Source organism: Malaclemys terrapin, chromosome 2 (assembly GCF_027887155.1).
Source record: "Malaclemys terrapin pileata isolate rMalTer1 chromosome 2, rMalTer1.hap1, whole genome shotgun sequence".
NCBI classification, from domain to species: Eukaryota; Metazoa; Chordata; order Testudines; family Emydidae; genus Malaclemys; species Malaclemys terrapin.
In genome coordinates, this window is record NC_071506.1 from 132,196,865 (window position 1) to 132,218,759 (window position 21,895).

Consider the following 21,895-nt stretch of genomic DNA (forward strand, 5'->3'; position numbering starts at 1 on the left):
GGAGTCAGAGTGGAGAGAAAGCAGGTCTCTTTAAAGCATTTCAGACCCTCTACTAGAAGGCATGTGGGAAGAGTACATGCTGCATTAACAATATTTCACTCTGGAGTCCCCATGTGCTGTACAGACACAGCAGGTGGGGTTACTAATGGACCCCAACTGCAGGCCCCTAAGCCTGCAGGCCACACTTCCGTGCTTTGTTCTTGAGAGGGGACAATTTTCGACTCAAAAGAAACTCCCAGACCAGCTCATTTCACAAGTTCATGTATTTAAATATACAAAAGCTCTATACATGAGGGTCTCACATAAAAAACAGCTGAGAGTGAAGGACACAGAAGTGGGGCTAGAGAGCAATCAGTCAGTCTGTTTTCAAGTAACAAGGATTTGAGGCAAGACTGTGGAGGGTCTGATCCTTGAGGTGCTGTCAGGGGAGATGGGGGTGGTACAGAAATCCACATGGGGCAGAGAGGTGACCAGCTCCCAGCACTGTGTTCTGGGTCTAAAGGCAAAGGAGCGCATGGATTTTTGGCATTTGAGGTCTTTGGTTTCGTGTAACTTAGACGGCAGGGGAAGTTCTCACCGCATCGCACCTCTGCCTTTCGATAAGGCTGGGATGTTTAGAAGAGATCACCAAGACAGTAACTAAGGGAGCCTCTGTGCTGATGTGTACGTTCCATTCAGAGGTGGATCAAATGATCCACGACAGATCTCTGGAGAGTTGACCGCTCACAGAAGCGCTCTGCTTGGCTTAAAGCGTCAGTCATTTCAGCCACAAACGTGCTGTGCTGGACCCCCAGGAATAGAGGGACCGGAGAGGGTCTCAGATTCCATAAGGCAACTGCTAGTTACACTACAAATAAATATCCCCCCAAACCTGTGCATTAGAGACTGAAGAGCGGGAGGATGTAACGCCCGGGACACAGTGTGCCTGTGACCCTCCTGGGCCTGGTCCAGTCTGCTACTCACCACAGCTCCTGACCCACAAGCAGGAGAGAAAGCAGTTCATTGCACCCGCCCAGGGTGCTCAGGCACACCAGGCAGTGCAGAGCACTCCCAAGCTGGGCAGTGGCAGACAGCAGAGAAACCAGAGTGAAACAAGAGCCGTCGCCCTACGAGACTAGTGGCAGGGATGTAAGAGACAGCCCTGGGTGGGCAGAACTAAGTGGGTCAGAGGGAGGATGGGAGCAGGAGGGGTCAGAGTCACTGGAGCTGACCTGCAGCAGATCGATGGAGACACAGGGGGGCCATTCCCTTGGGACAGTGACAGGGCACGTGAAGTAGCTCAGGAGAATAGCTCCATGGTCTAAAGTGCCACTAACCCAGCTATGGAGGAGCCATGCTGGGGCCCAGCAGAACAGCAGGGGAGTCAAGAGTGAAGCCCACATGCAGAGTGCAACAGGCCTGGTGCTGGGCTATTTACACCAAGAGGGATGGGGACCATTGTGCGTAGAGGCAGCTCCTGGGGCAGAGAGAGCAGCAGGATGTTGACAGGAAGGTACAGGGACCTATCAGGACAGGGGAGGGACAAGATATTTACAGTGGGGTGTATGGGGACCTCCTGCCCCATTAGAAACAGCAATCTCCTCTGCCAGGCATGTAGCAGGAAGTGGCACATGGCCCCAGGGAGAAAGATACCGCTGCGGTGTGGCAGCCAAATCATGTCAGGTTAAGATTCCCAGTGAAGCCCAGTTCTCGCGGGCTGACTAACTGTCCTGATCCGGCTGCACCGTCTTCTTCCTTGCCCGGCCCCGCATCAGCCTGGAAGAGCCCTGCAAGGGAGGAGAAGCGAGTCAGGCCTCCGTCGATGCACTTGCCCCACCAACGTCGCTCCGTTAACTCCCCTCTCCCAAGGCAGCTCCATGTGCTGAGCTGCCCCCCCAAGCAGCCAGGGTGTCCTTTGGAAGCAGTGATGGTGGAAACAGGCTCCCACCTTCCCCCCCGCACCTGAGGGCACAGCCCTCCCCAGCACCGAAGCCCGGGGCAGACACTGGCACAGCTCCCGGCCCATGGGTCTCCCAGGACAGCAGAGCTGGTGCAGCAAGGCAGGACACAGTCTGCTTGAATCTTCACCTCTTTGACTTGGGGTCTCTTCTTCACGATGCGCAGGCTCTGGCTCCTGGAGATTGTTTTGGACAGCGCTAAGTCCCGGCTGCGGGGCAGAGCCTTGGGAGAGATCTGGGAGTCCGACCAGCATTCCTCTTCCTCCGTGTCACTCTCGCGCCCAGGCTGCCGGCCAGCCGAGGCAGTTCTGTAACCTTTTGGGTGGCAGGGGGGGGGGAGAAAGCCCAGTGCTGGATCAGTGGATGGCACAGGGGTGGGAGTGGATTCCTGCTGCGGCCCTTGGCACATGCCCATCTCTTTAGAAGCCAAGTGCCACGCTGGCAAGAGGGCAGGCTTTGAACCCTCCACTGCTTTTCGCAATGTTCTCTAGCCACAGCTGCTAATTATCAGAGGCTGCTTCTGAACCAGGCTCGCTCCAAGTCCCTCTGCCTGCCATGAGCACAGATGTGTAATTGGGGCTTTGGAAAGCCAAAGTCAGGGAGACAGGCAGAGAGCTCTGGTTGCTACACTGAGGACTGGGCAGGAGGAGCCTTTCAGAGAAATTCCCCCTTTCCTCCCTCAACACCTTCAGTTTGTGCCAATGTGATGTTGTTAACTCTCAGCTCTCATCTAGCACTTCTCATCCCTAGATCTCAAAGCACTTTACAAAAGGAGGACATTACCATTATCCCCATTTTACAGATGGGAAACTGAAGCACAGATATGCAGTGAATTGCCCCAGGTCACACAGCAAGCCAGCAGAATCCAGGTCTCCAGAGTCCCAGTGCGGTGCTTTATCCACTAAGCCACACTGCCTTCCAGCAATGAGGCAATGCCATTGCAGTCAGGACAATGCTGTCTCCCTTATGGGCTTCAGTTTTTGCTCTTCTCTAGCACCTTCTGTCAGAGCACCATAGAGTGCTTTACCGACACCAATTAACCTGGCAAGCCATCCTCCAGGTGGGGAAACTGAGGCTGGCAGACATCAGGAGCAACTCACCCAGCACCACGATGCCAGAAATAAAACCCAGTTTTCCCAACTCAGTCCCAGGCCTCGCCCTGAGCCATCTGCCCTTCCTCTACTCACTGGCCCTGCAGAGCTGCTCCCACACCCCATACGTGCAGCAAGCACGTTCTATGCAGGAGCTGGTATGCCCCCTTCCAGCCAGCCGCACCATTCTGACCAGCTCTGGAATCCCGCTCACCCCAAATCCTGTACACAGGTCCATCTCCCACAAGGCTTTCTAAGTCACACCTTCCCTCTCTCCAGTTTAGGAGATGCTGGAGGCCAGCCTGACCCGACATTAGCCGCGTTGCTGCAGGAGGGGAGTTTGGCCACAAACCCACCCTGCCTCCTCCTCCAAGTGTGGAGCAGCTCCCCTCCTGCCCAGCCCTCTGCCCCTTTGTAGGTGAAGCCTCGGACAGGGCTTGGGCCCAGTTCCTCAGAAGAGTCCTGGCCCCAGCCCCATCTCTCAGTGGCCAGGGAAGTCTCCCCAGCCCAGCCCCGGATCCGAAGGAGCTAGCCAGCACCCAGTGGGTTACGGGTTCCAGAGAGAACTAAGTTGCACTTCTGTTAGAGCTTTTACAAACTCTAGATCCCCAGGACTTAGTCCCCTCCCCTCCATGCTCTTGCCTCTCACCTATCGGCCGCCTCCTCATCTCCTGCTCCTCCAGGTACAAGGGGTCTTCGTAGTGCACGGGGGCATCATCAGGGATGGCACGCAGGTCCTGCATGCTGAAGCTGCGCAGACGCCCGGCCAGGGCTCCCTGGCTCTGCCAGGCAAATGGGATGGGGGAGATGGTGAGAGACCAGGTCAGGGACACCCTGAGTTGAAGTCACACACCAGGCTGCAGTGGCAGCTTGGAGCACCTAGATCTGCTGCCGCAACTCAACACCCAGGCGAGGAGGGGCAAGGGGCTAGTCGCACCATGGCCAGGTGACTCCTGCAGAGAATGGAGCCTCGAGGGAAGCTTCATGCAAAGTACTGCTCCGTGGGGGCTAACACAGCTGGGACAGTCCATAACTCCAGTGGGTTGTTGGGTGGGGGTGGTTCATCCCGCTGAATAGAGGTCAGGTAGGCATTTACCAAGTAAACACAGGCACTTAAGTGACACGTCTCACCTAGAGATCTCAAAACACTTTACCAGGTGGGTGCCCGCTGGCTAGACAGGAACCCAGGTACAGAAGAGAGGGAACTTGCAGCAAGTCAGGAACAGAACCCAGTCCTGGGTGCTAGCCCCTTGGCAGCACGGCTTGCTTTGAAACACCCAGCTCCTGGGCAGCCAAGCCTGATTATTTCCTCTGATTTTTCCACTTGGTGGGAGGCCTCTAAGCAGGATGTTACGTGCCTCAGACACTGGGGGTGGGGAAGGTTACGGGAGAGCTCAGTGGAATCCAGCTTAATAAACACCTGGTAAACAGGAAAAACGGGCAAAGCTGCATCTGTGTGAGAGGTGCAGAGACGGGGCGGCACGCTGGTCCAAGGAGAGCAGCAGCATTACCTCTGGAGGGGCAGGAGCAGCGAGTTTCTGGCTAGACTGGGGTTAAACCTAACCTCAAAACCACGGTAAACCAACAGTAACCTGGGCATGCATCTGGAACGCTAGGGCTGCGAGCTGCCAGGAGGTGTGGGTGCCACACAGCAGCCCCAAGCACGCAGTCCATGCCATGGCACAATCTGACACTGACATCTGCCAGCTCTGCTGGTTTTTTTACTGGGATGTTCCAAGGCCACAACAGCCTCTCAAATCACCCAGGGAGATCAGGTACCTTGGCCGCAGCTTGGACGGCAGCTGTGGCTGCGATGTTGAGGCTCTTCTTGCCGAAGTTCACCATGGTCTCGTAGCCGCGCTCCTTGGCCTGGGTGATGTACAGGTCGATTTCCTGCAGAGAGACAGCACAGTGAGCATTCCCAGGGGCCAGGCCCAGATCCCACCTTGGGAAGGAAGAAGAGGAATCCACCTGCTCCAAGACACAAGGGCGCCAGGAACCCCACACAGCTGTGCCAGCGGAGAGGCCTGAGCCAATGTCCGCCTGGCCTTGAGAGCTCTGTACCCCTTAAACTAAACTGCAGCGCTAGCTTGTTCCAGCCGGGGTCTCGCCTTGCCATCCTACCCCGCACATTGCTTTATTTGGGAGGAGTTACTGAGCTATGAGCCCCACGGGGCCACATCTTCCACTCATGCAGCACTGACTCCTTCCGATGCGGGCGACAGAGATACAGAGTCCATGCAACTATGCCCCTACACCGAGAACCATGCAGGAATCCTGCACACAGCCCTGTTACTGCCCCCCCTCCCCCCCCGCTAGGGCTGGGGAGTTCAGGGTTAACGCAATGGCTTTAAAGCCTCCTAAGAAGTTGAATAAAAGCCCCCCACCAAGGAACTGGCCTTTAAATGGATTTAAAGGGAGTTCAGCAGGTCAGGCAGAGGAGCATTGGCAGAGCTGTGCGGGGAAGCTCAGAACTGGAACAACAGGCCGTGCTATAGGGCAGGACTCAGGGACAACAGCAGAGATTTTAGGATCAAGACCAGATGACTTTTTTTTTTTTTTATATAAATAAAGAAAGTTCTAGCTCAACCACAAGGTATGTGCTAGATGCAGGAAGTCCTCTGGGAGGTTCACTGGCCTGTACTATGCAGGAAGACAGAGTAGATGGTCAGAATGACCTCTGCTGGCTTTTAAAAAAACAAAACAAAACTATGACTTGGCTGGGGCTCTGAATTGTAATAGTGAGAGGGATGCAGGTCAGGATTGAGGGGTGTTGGGAGAACTGGGATGCAGAAAGGCTGCACAGCGCCTGCCTCCATTCTGATCAGCGGCCAGCCAGCCCCTCACTTTAAGTGCTAACAATGCAGCTACCCGAGGGAGGGATGGCAGCTTTGCTGAACCCCAGAAGCACGGCGAGAGCGTGGGGACAAGTGACCCGTTACCTTCTCTCTGCGGGACAGCGTGGGGTGCACGAATTTCCGGTAGAGCAGGCTGGCTCCCTTGGTGTAGGGGGAAAGCAGCCACACGACAAATGCCATCTTGATCTCATAGTAGAAGGGAAACCTGCCAGATTGAGAATGCAGCAGTGAGGGGGTACACGGGGCCCCCAGAGCCCAACACCTCATACCTCTACCCTTCACCCTCATGGCGAGATGGCTCAATGCAGAGCAACTCAGCGGCTGCAACCCCCATTGTTCCTGTCCACCAAGAGGGGGAGTGGGGAATTTCAGGGAGCTTTCTGCTTCTGGACTGAAAGGATTGCAGGCTGGGGCTGGGGAGCAGCTATCAGGCCCAGCGAGTCCCCCGGCTCATCCCCAGTGGGCATGAAGGGAGAGGGTAAATCAATTCCACCCTTGTTAAAGCAGGACAGATAGGGGCTTGGCAGCTCACAGGGTGCTGGCAAACACGCAGGAGACCCAGATGGACAGATGAACAACTGGGATAGCGTGGAGGGGGTTGTTCCTTCCCTTCCCCTTGGCATGGGGCAGTGGATCAGAGGGCACTTGCAGACCCTGTGAGGCCACGTCCCGGGACAGAAACTAAGATATGGGTGGGCAGACAAGCAGCTGTGGGAAGAGACAAGCCATAAACCCAGCCCACCTCCCTACAGCGGATGGCTAGGCTCAGGCATGCTCCAAGTGACATCACTCTGAAGCATCAGTTTCTTGTACAGGATACGGCCCTGCAGTGGGCTCTGTATGGTCCAGAGGGCCTCCTGCAGGGAAGCCACCCGTGCCCACCAGGAGGAGGTCCTCAAGGCTGGTGCCTTACCAGGAAACGAACATATCCGTGAGAGTCTCCATAGCCATGAAAAGCGCAAACACAATCCAGTACATCATCCAGCGGACCTGCAGGGACAGGGGAGCAGGTTAGCTAGCACGGACCATGACAGCCTTCCCCTTGCACATATCCATGCCAGCCTGCAGGGCTCAGAGCCAGCCGAGGAGGGGAGGGATGGGCTGCCACGCAAGCCCTCGGGTAGCCCTAATCTGCCTTTCACAAAGGGGGTAGGGCCCTTCACCTGCTATTAGCCCTTGGGTCCAAGCCCCCAGACACATTTCCCCACCCCAGCAGTGGTCAGAATGCCACTCTGCTGCTGGAGGGGGCACGGCTTTTACAGCAGAATTGCATACCAGCCCTTGAGTTTAGGACCAAGGGAATTTACTCCCTTTGGAAAACACATGCCTGGTGACTGACACTGACACACACACACACCCTCGCCGCCCCACAGGGTCAGCCCGGGTCACCATCCCCACAGCAGAGATGGGAGACAGATGCATAATGTGGGGATCAGAGCCCAGGCACTCAGCCTCTCCACACTCATCCCTGCTCCCAGCAAACCAATTGTGCACCCCCATCCCACTGCCCTCTTGTGCCCAGCCTCAGGGGGGCAGGGAAATCAGCCCTGCTGCTTTCACGTCTGGCACAACGCCGCCCAGGTAATCTGCCTCCCTGGTCTCTTCCCTAGGGTCCCCCTCCCCACCAGGTCCTCTGTGCCTGGACACAATAACTCACAGAGCCCTCCCCGCTCCTCATACTCACGTATTCCCGGATGTTCTTGGTTTTCACTGCCTTGTAGGAGGCATAGGCCGGATAGAGCATCCCAAACACTAGCCTGTAACAGAGAGAGGGGGTGAGAAAGGCTGGCCACCACACGTAGAGCAGGGCCAGCAGAGAGAAGCAGCATTGCCTGGCTCTGCTCCGCAGCTTTGCCTTCACGGCCTCCAGCACCATGCTGCCCCGGTGCCTCTGCCCAGGGAACGCTGCTCCTCTCCCTCTGGAGCTGCAGTGAGAGGAGACAGGACGGCAGCTGACTGGCAGCAAGAAAGATGCAGTGGGAAGGACTCGGTGGTGGTACTGGGAGGGAAAGTAGAGCCTGTATCCAGGCCAGCTCCCTGTGACACAGGGCCACCCTCCCAAGCATTCCAGGCAGGCAGAGCGCCTGAACCCCATGACAGATACCAGCCAAGCCAGTAATTAGCCAGAGCGGCACAACTTCTGCAGAGCCTGCAGGCGATCCCGACGGCTACACCCACTTCCCAACGGGGAACAGCTATTAGCACTGACAGGTCAGGATACGCCACATCCTGCCCACGCTCACCTGGCCCACGTGCACCAGCCCTCCCAAGGTGACCCCATTTCACAGACAAATCACGGCAGTGGAGCCAAAGCACCAAGCGAAAGGAAAGCTCAGGTAAATCCAGCGTGTCAGGCTGCAGTGTGTTCAGGATTTAAGACCTTTTCTGAGCTAGTGGCAGGTTGTTCTGTAGCATGGTGCTACCTCTGCCACCCTTCAACCTGGGTCATGTCCTGCCCCCCTCCAAGCACCCTTTAATGGGGAGTCTGATTTCAGGTCCTATTTCCCTGACACACTTCCTGCTCCAGCCTTCAAACTCTAGGGCGTATTAGTCTCATCCATAGCATCATCCCTCTGGACTGCATTCCCCTCCCTGCTACCAGTCTGACAGCACCTGTGAGCACACACCTGGAGCATGGCTAGTTAACGTGCCTGGGCTGCCACACCGGCTCCTGGTTACACAAGCCAAGCCAGTCCAACAGGCTGCTGCTAAATCAGAGGATGGCATCAGGCTGCACTTCCTCACCGGAACTGGTTACCAACAGGTTCCAACACACTGGGGGGAGGGGAGGGACATTGCTAGAGCCGGCCCATGGGGCAGGGCATGGCCCTCAGGAACCTGACCCTGCTAGCAGAAGTGCTGAAGTGGAGAGGGACACAGGGGAGCAGGGCACAGGGAGAGATGGAAGGCTTCTGTAAAGCGGCAGCAGCGAGCAATGGTAGAGTCTGAGCGAGGCTGCAGAGCCGTGTGGGCAGCATGAATCAGCCTGACAGAACAGCACTAGCCAGCCCCCCACCCCAGCAGTAGCTGCACTTCTCCCAGTTATTCTCATGTGTCTCATTCAGATGAAATTTATTTAAAAAAAAAAAAAAACACATAGATGTCATCCGGAACCCAGCCCCCGCTGCATCGCATTCCCGCCACCACCAACCGAATCCCCTGCACCTTCTTCCGAGCCAACACGAAGGCCAGAGATTCCCCCATAAGATCAGCAGGTACCTCTGCGAGTCCAGGCACATGCAGCCCCCCCGGTCAGCCTGACAGCTGAGAGGCAGCTGCATGGACACCCCATCCCACCTGTGCGGCCCACCACAGCTCCTCTTGGGGAATTCCTCAGGCACATCTGGCCTCTGCTGCTTCACCCAGATGGCACTGGAGCTGCAGGGTGGGGTGGTTGAACTTAGCCTCACTCTTCTATCAGGAGAGCCAGAGATAGCAACTGAAGGGCTGGAAGCGTGCTGGGTTACCATGGGACTCCGAAGATGTAGAGTGCCATAAACGCGGATTGTTAGGATGCGTCAGGATGATCAGGATTCCAGGTGTAACGGGCAATGGGGAGTCTGCTCTGCAGTACACTGCCAATGCTGTCTTATTGGGCAGGTACCAGCCATTCATCTGTAGATCTCCCAGTACTTTAACAAACCAGGTCGGTAACATTGACCCCACCCCCCAATTTTATAGATGGGGAAACTGAGGCACAGGGAGCTGAAGCGATTTGCCCAAGGTCATCCAACAGGCCAGTGGCAGAGCTGAGAACAGAGCCAAAGTCTCCCGAGTCATAGTCCAGAGCTCTGTCCGCTAGCATAAGGGCGTATGAGCCCCAGCCCAAACCGCTTTGCTAGACTCAGCCCATTGCATGCACCCCATTTTGCTAGCCCAGCCAGAATGCACTGGCTTCTCCATGCCAGCCCACCAGGGCAGATATGCTTAGCTCTGAAAACTTGGCTACCAGTCTCTTCTAGCTCCCAGCCAGAGAGGGCCCCTTGCCTACACCCAGGTAACCAAATATAAATACAGGCTGTACCCCAGCTTTGCTCTCCTACGCTGGCCCCACACAACCACGTCTGAGAACCTGGCTTTAGCCTTGGTAGAAGTGGAGGCCAGGAGGTGGCCCACACTGGCAAGAAAAAACACATTACACAGGTTAGCCACAGCCCTATTTAAACAGGTTTACTCCTGCATCCTATCTAGGGCTGCAGACCAGCCAGTCCATGCATGCCTGTGCTCTGGATCTGATTGCCACCACATCACCTATGGCAGAGAGATGGGGAGGCCACAGTAAAGCCGTCCCCCAGCACCACTTTAGGAAGTCACTGCACAGGCTACCTCCCACTAGGGGCAAGCGATACCCTATACAGCCGGGCCCAGCACTCCCCACTCAGAGTCAACCCCAGCTGTGATGCACAATGAGGCAGGTCATTAACAGAGAAGGCCCAAATCCACCAGCAATGGCTCTTCAGGGAGGTGACTCTCTCCTCTATCCCCACCGTCTCTGGGCATAGTATTCTGCAAACACTACAGCCTCCCTCGCCTTAAGGGCAAACTCAGAGCTACCAGCCCTCTGCTGTCTGTCCTTGCAGGGTCCCCAGCCCACAGTGTCCGGGTTACATATTAACACGCAACAGTCACAAGGCTGGGAGCAGGAGAGCAAAACCAGGCCAAGTGGCAGTAGTCAAGAAGCTTCCCCCACTGCTCAGGAAACTGCAGCTCCATGCCCCGCGTCTTGGGTGGAGGGGTGCACAAGTTCTTCCCTGGGTCACCATTACTGTCTCCCAGGGTGGATAAAAATCAATGATTTTAAAAAAATAATAATTTAAAAAAATCGGATTTTTTTTTTAATTTAAATCGGATTTTTTTGATAAAATGCTTTTTGAGAAAAAAAAACTATCTAAAAATAGTGTTCATTAAGATACATTATAGCTCAAAGATATCACATCATGGAATAGGGATTATAAACTCTAATTCGATAGTATGAGACAATATATTCATGTAATATTTACGAAACTTTTCTTAAACAAGTTCCAATAGCTCATGCATTAGGAACCCAATCTTTTGAGGTTCCAGGGGCTTCTGTATAGATTATTTAGGTTAATCTTTCTATCTACCCAACGGGACTCTGTGCTCGGTCTAGAAGATACCATCAGAGATGCTTAGTTTTGCAGTTCTCAAACTGTGGATTTGTGTCTCCAAAGATAACATGTTTGTTTACAGCAAAAGTATTTTTAAATAAATATATAGAGGTGAGAAATAACAGACCTCAACCCTATTGTCCCTCTGCAAATTTGTATACACAGAGTCAATCCCTTATCTCTCTCTAAAAGTGCAAAGTTTCAAAAAGTTCAATGAATAGAAGTTTGTTGGAGGCGGAATAGATCTGGACAAGGAGAAGAAGTCTGGAGAAGGGAGGGACAGGCAGTAGAAACAAAAGTGAAACTGTTTGAACAGCATATTCCAGACGTGTTGAGGTCTTTCCGAATGTACCCTTCATTGATTTGAGATCTACCATACCATTATAGGGAAAACCTATAATGGCAGCAGCCGTAAAAGAGACCCAGTTTGAAAATATTTTAATGAAGTTCCTCTACCTGTGGGTAAGACAAGCATGCGTACAAAATGCATACAGCGCAACAAAGTAATGCAAGGCCTGGTTGCCCGAATGAAACAACATCATGAGAAGTGTTCCTTCTCAGGAAGAAGCTGCGTTGAAGATGATGAAAGGAACATGTCTGAACATGCAGGATCTTCAGGTTGGTAACAACCAACAAGAATGCACTCTTACGTAGAAATCCATGATTAAATCGAGTCTTCCTGACCAGTGATTTAAATCGTGGTTTAAATCAAATCCACCCTACTGTCTCCTACACGGGGTTCACAGCCACGGATGTAGCTGCACCAGCACCCCCCCACCCCCAGCATAGCATGTCTCCACTGGGAGTTTGCCCTGGCGGAGCTACACTGGTGGTTAAAATCCCCAGTACAGACAAGGTCCCAGCTGCCCTTTCCAACGCCTACCATAGTGAGTAGCCCAACAGTTTGTGTTTTAGCAGCTCCCCAAGCTCCCCCCGCTCCACCTCCAGCATGTGGGTGCATCCCTAGCACACCGAAGCCCTAACCTGTGGCCTTTGGAGCCCTGACAGGAAGCTGGCACGTGACCCAGCTTGTGCAGTCTGTGACACGAGATCACTTACCAGATGGGAAATTAACTGACTCGTCTGGGACATCCTGCCACACACAGACAAGCATGTAGGGCTTTCGCTAGCCAGGAAGATTATGGGGTAATGCTACATAATGAGTGGCTGCTAAAGAACACTTTACTAAGGAGATTCCTACCAGATTAGCTGGCAAATCTGCCCAAATGCCAGGAGTCCCTGATGGGCGCTATGTGGAATGCCACAGCAAGGAAGGATACTCGCCCTTATTTTAGAAAGGGAGGCCAGTCAGAAATAGCCATTGCTTTTGGGTGGCTGCTGTCTGACTGGGGTAGGGGAGGGAAACCACACATTCCAGGGGCTGGGTAGAGGTGAAAGGTGCCAAGTTGAAGGCAGACTCCACCAACTGGCTGTAACTCCAGGAGCTAAATATTTAGTAAGTCAGAACAGACACCACAAATAAAAAGGTCAGTTTTTGGAAATACGTTGTCCCTGTTTCACCATCTGACCCTTTCCTTGGGGTGCTACCTATTAAGTGGCAATTAAAGAATTGGATTTGCTATTAGAATTTGAGACAAGTTAGGTTCCGCCCCCGCCACCGAACAGACATGGTGTTGAACAGGTGTTTTGACTGTTACACCAGCTGTTAAACAAGTGTTCTTTTCAACAAACAATTCTAGAACTCCCTTTGCACCAGCCTTGAAATGGATTTCGAACAGCAGAGTCTGTGCTTCCAGGTCCCAGTTTGCAGCAGTTATTTGTATGCCCATAGCCTGCAGAGGCCCCAGCAGAGACTGGAACCCCATTGGGCAAGGGGGTGCACACACATACAGTGAACCATCTATATAGACAGGACACAGAGTGGGAGGGGAAACCAAGGCATGGATAAGCAAAGTGACTTGCCCAAGGTCACCCAGCCGCTCAATAGCAGAGGCATGAATAGAATCCAGGTCTGAGTCCCAAGAACTGACAACTCAGAAGCCATTTCAAATGGAGTCTCAGGAACCCAATGGGCACAGATGTCCACCAGCAGAGTGACGGAGAGAAATTGAGGCTATTGGGAATGCAAGAAAGCCAATGTCTGTCTTTCCCACATGCTGGCTAAAGCACACAGGATACTCCGTGGGTAGCCCTCTGTTGCGGAGTGTGGGGGAGTTAGGGCCCTGCACCCCTCTTCCCGAGATTCACTGCGACTCTCAACCAGCCAGTAAAGCAGAAGGTTTATTTAAGGACAGGAACACCGTCTCAAGCAGAGCGTGTAGGTACGACCAGACCCCCTCAATTAGGTCCCTCTGGGAGGTTCAGGGAGCTTAGACCCCAGCTTGGGGTTCCCTGCGTTGCACCACCCAGCCCCAACCGAAACTAAAACTCCAAGCCCCTCCCGCTGCTCCTCTCCTTTGTCCAGTCTCCCGGGCAGAAGGTGTTAATTCTCCCCACCCCCGTTCCTGGCTCAGGTTACAGCTCAGGTAGCTTCCTTCAAGGGAAGTCCCACATCCCCACTGCAACCCCCCTGCAACATTCCCAGGTCAAATCTGCCCTGCTCCCTGCTCCGTCACACCCTCAAACCAAAATGCTTTCTTTGTAATATAGTTTATTTCAAGCCAACCCTAGAGGTAGAGGAAAGGTAAGTGAGGCATCTCAAACTGGGTCAGACAAAAGTCAAAGGTGACAAGCAGGATAGGATCACACCTGTCAGGGACTGTCTCCATTTTCTTGGTCCAGCCTCAGCACAGGGGGGATGGACTAGACTAGATGACCTCTGGAGATGCCTTCCAGTGCTACATTTCTAGGATTCTCTCATGCTGGTCTGACCCTCAGGTCTGAAACACTCAGTCAGCCTGAGGTCACAGATTTAAGTCCCATATTCCTTCCAAGGCACCTGTACATACCATCTACTCCAGGTGGGTCTCCTGGAGCAGTGTTTTTCAATGACGGTCCCTGAGCTCTCCCTGACACAGTTTAGGAAGGCAGCACGCTAGTCCCAGGTATCAAAACAGTCGAGGAACGCTGTTCTAGAGAAAAACAACGAGGAGTCCAGTAGCACTTAAAAGACTTTAAGGTGCCACCAGACTCCTCGTTGTTTTTGGGGATACGGACTAACATGGCTACCCCTCTGATACTTGTTCTAGAGGAGACGCTGAATGACATGAGCCCTGCCTGGGGAAGTTAAGAAACCCCCCACTTCTGTGACTAATAAATTGGGGGTTTGCTCCCGTATCTGCTAGAATTCCACCTCCACCCCAGGCAGCACCCCCTTCCTACGGTACCCCCTTCCCACCGCAGAGGTGGCCGCAGTCCAGCAGCACTGGCGGGGTATGGCTTTGTCAAGGTCACCAAAACATGGTGTGACTTTACGTGCCCCCGACAGCGATCCCCAAAACGCAGCCAGGTGGCACGAGAGATGCCAGGTTTGGTCAAAGGGCGATTCTACCTTTCCTTCCCCACAAGCCAACCAGCTCTGCACCATACTCACACTACCACGCGGCAGATTATCCAGGAGACCATGGCGCATCAGCAAGGGGGCCCCGGGCTTGCGGGCGGAGAGCAGCGGGCTCCTGCGGGGAGCAGCAGGCTGGGTGGCCACGGAGCGCTGGAGAGGGGCGGCGGAGCCTGGCAGATGCTGCTCGGCTGGGCTCTGGATTAGCTAATGCCGCAGGAATGCCTTGCGCTGGGTGTCTCTCGGGCAGAGCGGGGCCCTGCTCGGCTGGTTCCTCGCGGCTGCTGCCAGTTTCCCCCCGGGGGGTGCAAGGCAGGGCCTGCCGCTGACTTGTTCCCACTGGCCCCCGTGGCCCTGGCTAGCTCTGAACTGGCCCTGGCATCCCCTGACTGGCGGCCCCTTGCCCCGGGCTCTGCCTGCTGCTCCCTGGGCTGGGAAGAGGATGCTCTGCCTGCCCCTGGCTGTGGCTACCAAGCCCTGGGGGACAGGGGGGAGGTTCTGCGAGCCCCGGCTGCTGCTCCCTGCGCTGGCCCAAGCTAGGGGGCTGCAGGCTTCTTCCTGGTGCGCCGAGGCGGAGTTTGCAGCCAGTTGAATGTCGCAGGGTGCAGCCGGCCGCCCAACCCCGGGCTGTGCACGCGCCGTGACGGAGCAGGAAGCGCTCCTTAAAGGGGCCTTGCTCTTAAAAGGGCCAGGGACGGCTCCCTCCGCCTGCAGGGGACCTTTGCTTCCCACAGTTGCTGCTCCCCCTTCTAATCAAAGTCAGCCACAGACAGAGAACTCGGGGCACCGCCCGCTGAATTAATTGTTCATGTGGCGGCGAGCGGGGTCCAATGCTTTTTAAATAAATAAATAAATTAAAATATAGGAACACAAAACATATAAACCACCCCCCCCCCCCCAGCTGTCCCCGCAGTCCCTGGGAGCTGCGGGTGCTCGGTGGCTCTGCATTTCAGACTCAAAAACTGATGTGCCTCCAAACAGGTGGCTTTTGAAAACTTTGGCCTTTTTGCAAATACAATCTCATGAGGTGAAAGGAACCAGCACTAGGACCCTTTGCGACCTAGCAGCGCTAACACTGAGCCTTCAAAAACCCCGGGTCAGCCTCCACCCCCCAAATCATGAGATTTTAAAACAAGAATACATTGGGGGTTCTCTTTTGTTATCTTCTTGCTTTTGAGCATTAAGGGTGCACTTGGGACACATTTGCAAGTGTTTCTCAGAAACCATAAGGGCTAAAATCTTACCTTTAAAAAAACAAAGCGAAAATTTTCAGGTAACCACATGAATCCTGGAGCTGAGGCTTTAAGAAAACAGCAAATATCACAAGACTAGAATTAAAATCGCCCCCAGTGACAGAGAATTCACCCCAGATAACAACAGATGTCACCAGGACCCCAACTCTCTGAGGCTCTGATTCAGCAAAGCACTTAAATAAATGCTTAACAACTGTAACCACATGCTTAAGTCCCAGTGAGGTCAACTAGCTTAGGTGGACTTCATTGGGACTTAAGCGTGTACTTAAAGCTAAGCATTGGCTTAAAGGTTTTGCTGAGATTTCAATGCCTTGTGGCTTTAAGAATGGTGTGGCTTGTTGCTAGGCAACAACTGTCAATTTTTAAAAAGAGCCAGAGGAGTACCCAGAAGTCACCTCCTACAAGACAGGCCCAACAAAGAAAATAACACCACTAGCTATCACCTTCAGCCCCCAACTAAAACCTCTCCAGTGCATCATCAAAGATCTACAACCTATCCTGAAAGATGATCCCTCACTCTCACAGATCTTGGGAGACAGACCTGTCCTTGCTTACAAACAACCCCCCAACCTGAAGCAAATACTCACCAGCAACCACACACCACTGAACAAAAACACTGACCCAGGAACCTATCCTTGCAACAAAGCCGGATGCCAATTCTGTCCACATTCTATTCAAGTGACATCGTCACAGGACCTAATCACATCAGCCACGCCATCTGGGACTCGTTCACCTGCACATCTACCAATGTAATATATGCCATCATGTGCCAGCAATGCCTCTCTGCCATGTACATTGGCCAAACTGGCTGTAGCCCACGAAAGCTTATGCTCAAATAAATCTGTTAGTCTCTAAGGGTGCCCCAAGTACTCCTGTTCTTTTTGCGGATACAGACTAACACGGCTGCTACTCTGAATCACTACCGTGTACATGATGAAAAAGGATCAGTGAAACATTCGTGCATTTGCCCTTCATTTGCAATTCTCTTCGCCACATATCCTTCTTTGTAAAAAAAAAACTTGTAAATCGCTCTAAAAGACACACTCTTGTTCAGCGACAAGTTTTTGGGCCACATGCAGAAATTACTGGGTGACATTTTCCAACTTGTGCTACTCAGACCCTCAGACTAGATGATCATAATGGTCCCTTCTGGCCTCAAAATCTACTCTGCCCATTTTACAGGTGGGAAAATAGAGACATGGAGCAGAGAAGTGACTTGTCCAACATTACACAGTGAGTCAATGGGAATGCTGGGAACAGAACCCAGGTGTCCCGAATCCCAGCTTTTTGCTGTGAGCTCTGAGGATCAAACTGTTGCTTGCCTTAAGAGCAATAGTTGGCTTTGACACAGTGCTTTAAGTTATTTATTGTGCCGGAAATGATACATTCATGATGTAAATATAATTTCCATGGAAACCACCAGAGATGGCAAAACACATAGGATTCTACTTTCCCCACAGGCTAGGACAAAAGGAGACAGTTGCAGGCCTGTCCAGACTTCCCAAATGTCCCCATTTTTGAGCCATAGTTTCTATCTTTTGAGCAAAACATCTACAATTTTTCCACTCTGTCCCTCCAAATAGTGTTCCGACTCCATTGTATCTTTCTCCAAAGGTCTCTATTCATAGCTTCCCAAAGTTGGCAGGTACTGCATGCCCCAACCTCCCCCTGCTCTGTGAATAGTATCCCTGCAACAAAGGTGTTTTTGTGAAGGAGTCTTAACCGGATTTTAGGTCCTATTCATGCTCCTGTGGTACTACATACATAGGTAAAACTGATGAGATAGAAAAATGAAACTGATAGCTCTAGTGTAGGTACCTGAGCCGTGACATGTACAATGCTTTGGGTTTAATGCTCTAATCGTGTTGCTATAATCCCATGTTATTAGCCTCCCACTTCATGTGCATAGAACTAAGCAACCCTCCCTCTGCTCGTTCAAATCCCTCCTTCCAACCCATTCCTTTTGTGAAACCTTCCAATAATGGCCAAGCTCCTCAGCTGATGTACCTGGGGTAACTCTACTGACTTCAATGGAGCAACCTGAGGTTACACCAGCTGAGGATCTGTTCTGCAGTGTCTCTTTTCTATTAGAAGTGCACTCATGACATCATATTGGTGTTAGAAAGCTAGGAAGCAGGACACGCCTGCAAAGCCCATGCAAGCCCTGGACTCTAAAAACAATACATAACATAAGATTAGGGACACAGATTCATCCCTGGTGTAATGATAAAGCCAATGGAGTTACACAAGGGGTGAATTTGACCTATGACCTTTATTTCAGAAGAGTCCCCTTTAGTTTCCTCTATAAACCTAGTAAGTCAGAGGCCCAGCTGGCATAAATGACCATGGCTCCACTACAGTCAACAGAGCTACTCCGGTTTGCACCAGCTGCAGGTCTAGCTCTGGCTCTCTCTGTATGTGATAACAGGGCAGTTACAACACTATGAAGGGCTTTAATAATGGAGAGATCCTATCTCCTTGAACTGGAAGGGACCCTGAAAAGTCATTGTGTCCAGCCCCTTGCCTTCACTAGCAGGACCAAGTACTGTTTTTGCCCCAGATCCCTAAGTGGCTCCCTCAAGGATTGAGCTCACAACCATAGGTTTAGCAGGCCAATGCTCAAACCACTGAGCTATCCTTCCCCCTCCCCTAATACTAGTGCCCCCTTGGTTTCAACAGAAAAGATCTGGAGCTAGCTTATTGTCAGCCCTCAGCTATGGAATTCCCTCCCTCCTGCTCCAACAGAGCCTGAATTTGCTGATCTATTGAACTTCTCTCTCTGTGTCTACAGTGCCTATGACCGTGGTATCCCAAGAGCTGAAAAAGGGACCCCCAAAGAATTGTCCATAGTGGTCTTCATAGCAGATTATGCTTCCAGATGGGCTGCTAAGCCAATGTGATTTCCCAGGCCTTCCTTCCTCAGGATTGGGGTTGGGGCATGAGTGCGCACAAAGAGGAGATTTGTGTTTGCAAGTCGTCAGGGAGGGGTTAATATAGCTCCAGCAGAAATTTCCATAGGTGCTTTCCTAACAAATGATTTCAGCCTCCCGTTGTAGATTGGAGCCCTCGTGAAATCAAAGTGAAAAAACCCACTGATGACTCAGCAATTGGCCCTCGTCTGACTCCAGTGGGCTAGAGCTGGCCTGCACAGTGCTTTCCCCATTGTTATTTGCTGTGATGGTCACGACCCAAACAAGTCTCAAAGGTCGCAAAAAAACAAGGAAGGGAAATTGGCCTGTTCACCACTTCTCAGAATAGAAAATCAATATTGATCATTGTAAAAAGCTCCAAGTGACGCAGCCCCCTCGGCTGGCACTTTTTCCTCTAAGCCTCGGAACCCTTTGAGGATGAGGGCAGGTCACTGGACAGTTTGTTGCCATGGTGCCTCTGCAATGTTTGCTTGCCTATTTCACTCTGAGTTCTTTGCTTACTGCTCTTGTGAACCACAAAAGGACCTTGTGTGAAACAACAGCATCATGAGGCTGTGTGTAACCTGACAGGGAAGGTGCTTGACGCATGCACACAAATAATCCGTGTGCATATTCCAGCGCCCAAAGGAAAGAAACAAACCACGCAGGCTCTGACGGGTAAATTAAAATTGCATTTTGGCAATGGCTTTCCCCAGTGCAACGTGAAAACGACACAAGACACAGAGGGCACAGAACAGAAAAGAAGGTGCCTGAGGTTTATCAAGGCTGCTTTTGCAATGGGCAGTGGGGGGTGCTCCCATTGGGCTGTGAAAAAGTCAAAAGGGCACCCAACGTGTACTCTTTTTGTTGTGTTCGTATAGTGCTTTTTGTCCGTTGAGAGAAGCACAGGTACTTGTGAGCTACACAAGCAGGAGAAGGGATGGTCTTCTGGTTAAAACCCAGACCTGGGACTCAGCAGATCCAGTGTTGTCAAGTCTCACTATATTTGATGTTTTCCTTAAAGCCCCAGCTCCTGGAGTCATATGATTAGGTGAGAATCACATTTTCCATTATAAATAAAAGCAAGTTTCTAGCTCTATTGGTTGCAGAAAAAAGCCTGAAAACATGAGACCTAAGTGCGCCCTGAAAGCTCAGAAACCAGTACACAAAGAAAAAGAGCCTAAAGTGTATTGTTATTTTTTGAAATCTCATGATTTTTGAAGGTTTGGAGATGGAGATTCTGTAGATCTGAGGTGTACTCCTAGATCTACCACTGATTTTGCTATCTGACGTTAAGGCCAGGTAGTCTTTCAAAGTCTATTAAAATCAATGCCTCCAATTCAGCAAAGCATGTGCTTAACTTTTAAGTGCGTGGGATTTAAGTACAGGATTAAAGTTAAGCACATGGTTAAATGCTTTGCTGAACTGGGGAAAGCAATCCGTGCCTCAGTTTCCCCCATGTAAAATGCAGATGATAATCCCTACAACACAGGGACATTGTGAAAATTCATTGACACATGTAAAATGCATTGAGATCCTCCAAAAAAAGGGCAAAGGACGATTACATGCTCTGATGAATCTCTCACATGATCACAGGCTCCGATGAAACGTTGGTGCCTAGACACCTCAATGATAGGAAAGACTGGTTTTGAGAACAAAGTTCCTGTCATTCAGTCTCTGAGATGAATTGGTAGCCAATTTCCCTGCACCCTGCTTTGTTTGGAAACCTCCCTTATCAAAATAATAGGACAGCATCCTGCATTAACAGCCCCGTTCCCTGCAGTGTCAACATTGCAAATAATGGTGTATTGGCTCATGCCTGAAGGGTCCTGCGGTACATTCTTTTTTTATAAGGGCTATCGCAAGTCTTCTTCTTAAATTCAAGGCCCAGCCAAACACCGACTGTGGTTATCTGTGTGCTATGCAGGTGGCAACTTCTTTAATTGCAGAGGGCCTGAGATTCCTCCCGGATGTAACACTAAAGATAATGGAGTTATACCAGGGGTGAATTTGACCTTTGAGCTTTATGTCAGAAGCGTCCACAGCAAGCAGTTCCCTTTCCGCTTTCAGGGAAGCTGTGAGCACAGCTGAATGGTGCTAGTCTTGTGTGTGGTTTTGAGTTGTAAACCTACGTCATTTCACAGGCGATTTATGGTAGATGCACACCTGGTGAGTGGGGATGGGAAGAGATGCAACCCTGGTGAAAGTTAATCCCTGATGCAAATTGGAGGCAGCCCTCATTTGCAAACCCAACCGTTGTGCAAATGAAGGCTGGGATTTCCCAAGTGACTCCCACTGAAAGTTGGATACCAGCTCCCTTAGCCCCATTTGGAAATGCCAGCCTAGATATAGCCCGTCTGTGCAAATTCACTACTGTGTAAAATGGACTCAGCCCTTATGAAAAATCAGCCCTTGGTCAAATTAGGTGGGACCAGCTGGCTCCTGGTGTAATTCTCTGTTGTGACAGTGTCTGAGCAGCTGTTGTATACTAGGTCCTGGTGTGCTGAGCCCTCCACCACGGATATTTACATAGGATTCTTTGTCTGGGGAACATGCAGCAGATGTTTTTTCAAGGTAGAGTTTGATTATATAAGAAACCAGAGCGGTTCCTGCAGGGTCGGCTTTAGCAAGTGCAGGGCCTGATTTGTGGGGCTTGTACTCACCGGGCGGCGCTCCAAGTCTTCAGCAGCACTTCAGATTGCCGCGCTCCAGCTGGGGGAGCGGGGCCGCGGGGATTGCCGTGCTCTGGCCGGGGGAGTGGGGCTGTGGGGATTGCCGCGCTCCGGCCGGGGTTGCGGGGCCGCGGGACTTGCCGCGCTCTGGCCGGGGGAGCGGGGCTGCGGGACTTGCTGCGCTCTGGCTGGGTGCGGGGCCCTCTTAGGCACGGGACCCAATTTGGGGGAATCGACCTAAAGCTGGCCCTGGGTTCCTGTCCCTGGGGGCTGGGATGCCAGAGGTACCACACACCACTTAGTTTAATTCAGTATTGAATAAAATGTGGTGAAGGCTGCTGAAGGTTATAAAACTAATGGAAGGCTGGGAGCGAGCCCTGCTTTCCCATCGATCACTCTGCTGAGCTTTCACCACTAGGGAAGGATCTTTGCCTACCTCTAGAATCTATAAACACAGGCATTCGGGGGCTCCTCTGATTTCTATTGATCCCTATTGGACAAGTGCAGGGGTTCTCACAACAAATTTTTTGGTGGCCTCAGAGGGCGGCCATCAACTCTTCCTAGTGGCCAGTCTGACAAATTTTCCTAA

At 52.1% G+C, this 21,895-nt stretch overlaps 1 protein-coding gene across 2 annotated transcripts; it reads right to left on the reverse strand.

The window, feature by feature from the left end:
* Window positions 1–245: 245 nt before the first annotated feature.
* On the reverse strand, window positions 246–15,079 carry REEP4 (receptor accessory protein 4). 2 transcript variants are annotated; one of them, XM_054019074.1, is made up of 8 exons: window positions 14,509–15,079; window positions 7,571–7,643; window positions 6,800–6,876; window positions 5,971–6,091; window positions 4,808–4,921; window positions 3,678–3,810; window positions 2,068–2,252; window positions 246–1,766 (listed from the first exon to the last, which is right to left on the reverse strand). In XM_054019074.1, the coding sequence occupies exons 1-8, from the start codon at window positions 14,538–14,540 to the stop codon at window positions 1,701–1,703; spliced, it is 801 nt and encodes a 266-aa protein (XP_053875049.1). In that variant the 5' UTR covers window positions 14,541–15,079; the 3' UTR covers window positions 246–1,700. The 2 variants fall into 2 exon arrangements, with proteins under 2 accessions (XP_053875049.1, XP_053875048.1); XM_054019073.1 differs by lacking the exon at window positions 14,509–15,079 and having other exon boundaries at window positions 7,571–14,474.
* Between the last annotated feature and the right edge of the window lie 6,816 nt (window positions 15,080–21,895).

Coding starts and splice junctions, on each gene's coding strand:
- REEP4 (XM_054019073.1), bottom strand. CDS start 7,981: ATGGGGTTCAGGCGCTCTGCCTGCCTGGAATGCTTGGGAGGGTGGCCC. Junction 6,877..7,570: donor CCAAGAACATCCGGGAATAC/GTGAGTATGAGG, acceptor CTGTCCCTGCAG/GTCCGCTGGATGATGTACTG. Junction 2,253..3,677: donor GATGAGGAGGCGGCCGATAG/GTGAGAGGCAAG, acceptor GCCACCCAAAAG/GTTACAGAACTGCCTCGGCT.